This window comes from Sinocyclocheilus grahami, unplaced genomic scaffold (assembly GCF_001515645.1).
Source record: "Sinocyclocheilus grahami isolate Dianchi unplaced genomic scaffold, SAMN03320097.WGS_v1.1 scaffold234.1, whole genome shotgun sequence".
Lineage (NCBI taxonomy): Eukaryota > Metazoa > Chordata > Actinopteri > Cypriniformes > Cyprinidae > Sinocyclocheilus > Sinocyclocheilus grahami.
The window spans coordinates 105,404-112,382 of record NW_015505413.1 but is presented as its reverse complement, the minus strand read 5'-3'; the positions used below and the strand labels follow the sequence as shown (position 1 = coordinate 112,382).

The 6,979-nt window shown below is 35.5% G+C and overlaps 1 protein-coding gene across 1 annotated transcript in view; it reads right to left on the bottom strand.

Moving 5' to 3' along the window:
- LOC107597665 (dopamine beta-hydroxylase-like) overlaps positions 1-5,336 on the bottom strand; it is a 14,034-nt gene extending 8,698 nt beyond the window's left edge. The window contains exons 1-3 of the mRNA XM_016288830.1: positions 5,010-5,336; positions 2,074-2,220; positions 1,444-1,701 (exon numbers count right to left, since the gene is read on the bottom strand). Of these exons, the coding sequence (XP_016144316.1) occupies positions 1,444-1,701; positions 2,074-2,220; positions 5,010-5,336 (732 nt within the window). The remainder of the gene's footprint in view (positions 1-1,443; positions 1,702-2,073; positions 2,221-5,009) is intronic.
- Positions 5,337-6,979: the final 1,643 nt, after the last annotated feature.

Here is a 6,979-nt window from a genome sequence, read left to right as displayed (position 1 = left end):
TTTCAAGTTTTCCTTTCTCTTTGGAGTGTTACAAGCTGTTTGTGAATAGATAAGATCCCTAAAGTTGCAAAGACTGAAGTCTCAAACCCAAAGAGATATTCTTTATAAAATTCTTTATCCCTCCTAAAACGGCTCGTTCTAACACGCCCCCACATGTCTACGTCACGATGTGGGAAGATTTGCATAAAGCCGCCCAAATGTTCACTCAAAGAAAGAAAGCGTAACTTTTATTCTCGCTGTAGTATTGTTACCGCCGTCGCCATGTCGTGGAGACGATGTGTGTTTCGTTGTGAAAGCGAAACTACTTTGTTTGGTCTTCCAAAAGAGGACACATCTAGAAATCAGTGGTTAATCGCCATGTCGTGGAGACAATGTGTGTTTCGTTGTGAAAGCGAAACTACTTTGTTTGGTCTTCCAAAAGAGGACACATCTAGAAATCAGTGGTTAAGTTGTATTTACAACACTGTTCCAGAACAGTTCAACCCAAATATTCAGATGTGTGCAGCACATTTTACGGAGGACAAGGACTGTTTCCTGGGAGATTAGCCAACAATGCTGGTGTTCTGAAAAATAATGCTGATTCACAGCATTCAATAATGAATTCACAGATTCATTCACAGTTTTGAGCAGTGTAGCACTTGTAATTTGTCATTTCTCCGATCACAAATGCAGACATGGTTTTATGTTTTCATTCACAGTTTTGAGCAGTGTAGAGCAGCACTTGTCATTTGTCATTTCTCCAATCACAAATGCAGACATGGTTTTATGTTTACATGGCGTGATGCAACGCAACGCGTAAAAAGACAGTATAAGTCATTATAATCAGTAATTATGTCCCCACTGGATGCTACAAATGCCTCGTTTATAATGGGTTTTATTGGTTTTGTCTCGTCGCGCCGGGACACGGCATCACAGTAAGGTAAAGGGCGTAACATTTCCGCTTGAGGTATTCGGCCAATCACAACGCACTGGATAGCTGGCCAATCAGAGCACACCTCGCTTTTCAGACCGATGAGCTTTGTAAAAATCTACGCGTTTCAGAAAGGCAGGGCATAGAAGAGAAACAGTAATGTACAGTAATTTGTAACTAACTGCATGATTTTTACTGTACATTTCTGCCATAGTCACCACTAATAACATACTCCTAAATATAATGTAGCAACTTAAAATTTTCTGTAAAGCTGCTTTGCAACGATTTGCATTGTGAAAAGCGCTATACAAATAAATTTGAATTGAATTTCAAAAGTAATAATGATTGCATTAGAAACTCCATTAATTATATTCAGATCCAGTTTTTACATCACCCCAAAAGTGTTTTAATAAAGAGCATTATAATTGGTCAAAGTACCTCGTATGCAGCAATTATATAGGTATCATGTCTCTGAAGGTTCACGTAGAAAGGTTAAATGTAATGTGCAAGTGGCTCCAAGACTTTCAGGTTACCATGACAATGTGGTTCTTGGGCATATTAGGCGGGAGCTGATAGATGTGGCACCAGTAAGTGGTTTCCTGTGTGGGGATGATGACATCAGGGGCCAGGACCTCCAGTGTGCGGACATCTCTCGGGAGAGCAGGGGACGGAGCGTCTGGACGCAGGAGCAGCACTCGCTGGATGCCAGGCTGGAGACGGGATATGTTGAGCTCATGCAAAGATAGGATGGGCCGCTCCAGCATGGCGTAGATGATGTGGACAGTACCTTCCTGGAAATAAGGAATCCTGTTGTTATTTTAGTCATTATTTAAATTCACGTTGATGTTTTTCCAGACCCATGTTCATTCTATGGAAAAGAGCAGCCTGAACATTCTTCAAAACATCTTGTTTTGTATTTCAAGGAAAAAAAGAAAATCATACAGTTTTGGAACGACATGAGGGTGAGTAAATAACGACAAGGTTTATATACATTTAATTTAGACTCTTTCCTAACACTTACACACATTTAGGCCAGGAAACAATACTACTGTAAATTAAGCACAAAACGTTATTTCCTGACCCAATATTATTGTCCACATGTCTCTTTGTACTACCTCTACCCTCTCTATCTGCTATTCTGATTCATTTGTTTACTAACGCACCTCTATGATGTAGTCGTGCGGGTCGCAGGTGCTGAATGGTCTTTTGAAGAGCAGGAAGAAGCCTTCAGTCGACTGATGAGTCTCCAGCAGCTCATAGTCCTGCTGAGTGTCCAACATCACTCTGCCTTCATTATCACTCCAAGCATCCTAAGAAAATGAAATGCAATCATGAAAACATCATTTTGACTATGTCTCTACCATTCAAATATTTTAAGGCTTTTATGTATGGAAGACCATTTCTGCCACGGAATAAATAAGGTAATTGTGGCTTTTTTCCTCACAATTCTTATTAAAAAAAGTCAGAATTACAAGAAAAAGTTTGAATTGAAAGAGAAAATTCTGTGGCGGAAAAAAAGAATGACAAGATTTAAACGAAGAATTTGTGAGGTATAAACTCGGAATTTGCAAGAAAAGGGTGAGATTTCTGAATTTATATCTCACAATTCAGAGTTTATTTCTTGCCATTTTAAATTTATATCTTGTAATTTTGTCTTTTTCTCTGACTTGTAAGTTTATGTCTCACAATTCTGAATTTCTCAGAATTGTGGATTAATTTCTTGCAATTCTGAATTTATATCTTGCAATTCTGATTTTTTTTTCCGAATTGTGAGTTTATATATAACAATTCTGACTTTTTCCTCATAATTGTGAATTCATATCTTGCTATTCTGAATTTATATTTTGCAATTCTGTGTTTTTCTCTGAAACGTGAGTTTATATTTTACAATTCTGACTTTTTCTTCAGAATTGTGAATTAATTTCTTGCCGTTCTGAATTTATATCTTGCAATTCTGTCTTTTTTTCTCTGAATTGTGAGTTTAAAGCCCACAATTTTGACTTTTTCCTCAGAATTGTGTTCATATCTTGCAGTTCTGACTTTTTCTCAAAATCGCAAGTTTATATATTGCAATTCTGAGTTTATATTGTGCAGTTCTGACCTTTTTCTCATAATGTGAGTTCATATCTCGCTATTTTGAGTTTATCTCACAATCTCCGAATTATGAGAAAAAAGTCAGAATTGTGAGATATAAACTCATTTGTTATATACAATTGAAATTATGAGAAGAAATCTCAGAATTGTCAGACATACTTGCAATTGCAAGAAAAAGTCAGAATTGTAAGATAAGAAGTCGTAATTACCTTTTTTCATTATTTATTCCATAGCATAAACACAGACAAACACACACACATACACAAAAAATAGAATTGCGAGATGTAAACTCAGAATTCTGAAATAAAAGTCAGAAGTGTCTTATATAAACGCAGAATTGTGAGATGTGAACTCAGAATTGCAAGACAAAATTCTATATTATTAATAAATGCTAAGGTTAGTATTCTGAGAAAAAAAGTCAGAATTGTGAGATAAAAATATTTATGTTCACCAAGGCTGCATTTATTTAACTAAAAAATACAGTAAAAAATATTAATATTACGAAACATTATTACAACAATTTTATAACTATGTTTTAATATAAGATCCTTCAGAAATCATTCTAATATGCTGAATTTGAAATATTTTACTGCCAGCCATTTTCCATGCCCTACAATGTTTTGACTCACTGTCTGTAACTCTTCTCCTTGACATACGCTGTGGGAGGAAGGCAGAGCGGCTGGCCATACAACATTTATTCAAAACGGACCGAACTGTGCAGTCCAAAGGCAAAATAATAAAATAAATCATGCATAATGAATGAAGGGGGGCCTTGACACATGCATGACCTTCTACTTTCAAGCACTTTATTTGGGGCGCGGCAGGCAAAACCCAGACGTGAGCTGTTCAGCTCGATGTTAGGAAGCAGTATTGCACTATATGACTGAACAAGAGCTCTACGTGTGTGGGTGTCTACTGTAGCCGGGCAATCATAACAAGATCCAGAAAGCAAGACTTTTCAGACTCAAGAGTAACAGAGAGCGTTTGCTCTGACACTGGGGTTAGAAATTTGTCATCAGTCGTTCATTATTTAGCAACAAAAAAATCCCAAGTTGAGCGCGGCCTTTTAAATAGTTCACCCAAAAATGAAAATTCTGTCATTATTTACTCAACTTCATGTCGTTCCAAACCTGTATGACTAATGTTTCTTCTGGTTAAACACAAAATTAATTTTTAAGGCAAGACACTGCAGGCAAAACCCTTGTTTTTTCACACACAGTTCTTTCAAAGTAGTAGAAAGAGCAGAATCCACATTTAACTGTTAATTTTATTACACTTTATCTATTTGCCTCTTACAGTACACCTTTAAAGTCTGTTGTCTCAAAATTAGCCAGAAATGTCCTCTTCAGTAGCAAACCAAACTTTCTATATAACTTAACTTATAACCCAATCTATATTCTAAAGGGTTTGTTCATATAACATTCATCTGATTTATTTTGTTCTTAACACATGGTAGATTTTCTAGCTGTTTATCCAGTGTTCAGATTAGATGTCATATTTAAATAAAAAATTAAATTAATTAAATCAACATAACCAAAAACTTGAAATGCAAAACTGTCTTATATTATGATTAATCAACTGGGAAATATATATTATATAATATAATATAATATAATATACTGTATATGTGTATATATATATATATATATATATATATATATATATATATATATATATATATATATATATATATACAAAAACACTCATATTCTCATATTTCTAAATTTTGCAAAAGCACATAATCCTACACCATCCCTGGAGCAGATTTGCAATACCATAAAGCAAAAACCATCATAAAGTCAAATCTTATAAACTATTCTTACCCCAAAATAGGATTTGTGACCGTCGTCCCACAGAAGGACCAGGTCTATATATACAAAAACACTCATATTGACAAGATTCTAAATTTTGCAAAAGCACATAATCCTACACCATCCCTGGAGCAGATTTGCAATACCATAAAGCAAAAACCATCATAAAGTCAAATCTTATAAACTATTCTTACCCCAAAATAGGATTTGTGACCGTCGTCCCACAGAAGGACCAGGTCAGCATTTGTGGGCTCTCCCCGATCGGACATGCCCAGCAAAACGCCATGGTGGAGCTCTTTGACTTTCAGCTCCAGATAGACCTCCTGGGTGGGATAGCTGATGTTCCAGGACAGCTCCAGCTGACCCGAGGGGTCTAAGGGGATGTGATAGGCCAGGGCGGGTCTGGAGTGGACCGCAGGAGCCTGGTAGGACGCCACCAAGAGCACCACCACAGTGACCAAAACGGTGAGGTACATGAGGGTGATGTCTTGCAACCGAAGATCTTTGTTCAGAAGACGCATTGCCTGGGTCGTCTTCTGCTTGAAGGCCCTTTTGACGTCTTTGGGCTTTCCTGAAGATATTCTCTCACCTCAAGTTTTTTTTGTCGTTTTACTGTGGTAGCATTCACTTCTTTTCGCTGCTGTTGTTCTTTGGCATATCTGTCGAGTTTTCTTATCTTGACTTCAGATCCGGTTTCAGTTTGATGTCTCGGTTGGTAGGTGTCCACTGGTCCTCGTCTTGGTCCACTTCTGCTGGCTGTGGACTCTCTCTGGCTTTTAAGAGCACGACCCTGTGACAGCCTCTACTTTATCCTGCCTTAATTCTATTAGCTGGGTTAACGAAAATTCAATTGTTTATTTTGCCCTCTGGTCAAACTTTTTTCCAGCATCTGCTTGTTGTGAACGAGCAGGGCGGATTTCTGTAATGAGAACTTTTTTCAGTGATGTAGATGTGAATAAGTACATGGTACAGACATTCTTTTATTCCCACTGCTGTAAGGCTTTTAAATCTGTAAGATGTCAGAATGCTGTGTTGCTATTTGTTTTGTTTGTGTGTTTTGTATGATGTTTACTAATTTTATGCTGCACCAGCAATCGGGCTTATAATAAATTTGAACCTTGAACCTTGAATAAGTATCATGAAAAAGAACTGACATGTAAAGGTGGTTTGTGATGTTAGATTGCATTAGGTTATATGCATGTGGAAAATGCATTTAATTGTTTTGCATTTGCCTGTTGCTTGTTTCATGTACTTACTATAGTAATAACAGTATAATTATGTGTATTTATACAATTAAAATTAATTCAAGCAACTAGCCTAATCCTAAACCAAACCCTAAACCTATAGTAAGTACATTGTTAATTAATATTGTGCAATTACAGTGTAATAATAGGTTAATAAGTGTAACCAAAAAGTATTGATGTATCAAGTTAAAACTTCATGTTTTTATTAATTATTTGAAAAATAATTATAAACAAAATCTCAACTTGATAACACATATCAAAGATCCTTTATGAAAAAAAGGTACTTGCTGTTTGGTGTATACAAAATTAAATACATTTTCAAATGCAAAACTTTTCAAACTGATGTGCACATTGTGGAAGTACACATCTGTCATGTTATTTTATTTATTTTAATTACTATTATTATTACAATATAGCTATGATGTCTCTGCGACTGCCAAAATGTGGCTTTACAGTGCATAACAACAATTATGATTCATTAATATTGAGGTCATATCAGAGATGTCTGTTTGGTGCCTGGGAAGGATTTTGTTTTCTTTAGTAGGAAATAAAAGGCTACACGTTAGAGAGCATAAATGTCAAGTTATTACGGTTAATTGAAACAAAAACACAAATTAAGCTCTAAATGAATGTGCTGTTTGCTGCCTTCATCTCTTTCAGTGATTTCCAATAGTGTGAGGAAGAGAGACTTGGTTCAGACCATTAAACATTCAATAGCTGAAATGTATAGACTTTAAATTGATTATTCTATTGTTTATAATTATATATTTTTTTTAATTACATTTTTTTATATATTGTTTTAAAACTGTATTTTGTAAGTATAAATACACACACACACACACACATATGCACATTTAAATAATATGCATTATTGATGTATTTGTTTATTATTATATTATTAAACAAGAGTGTATTTCATA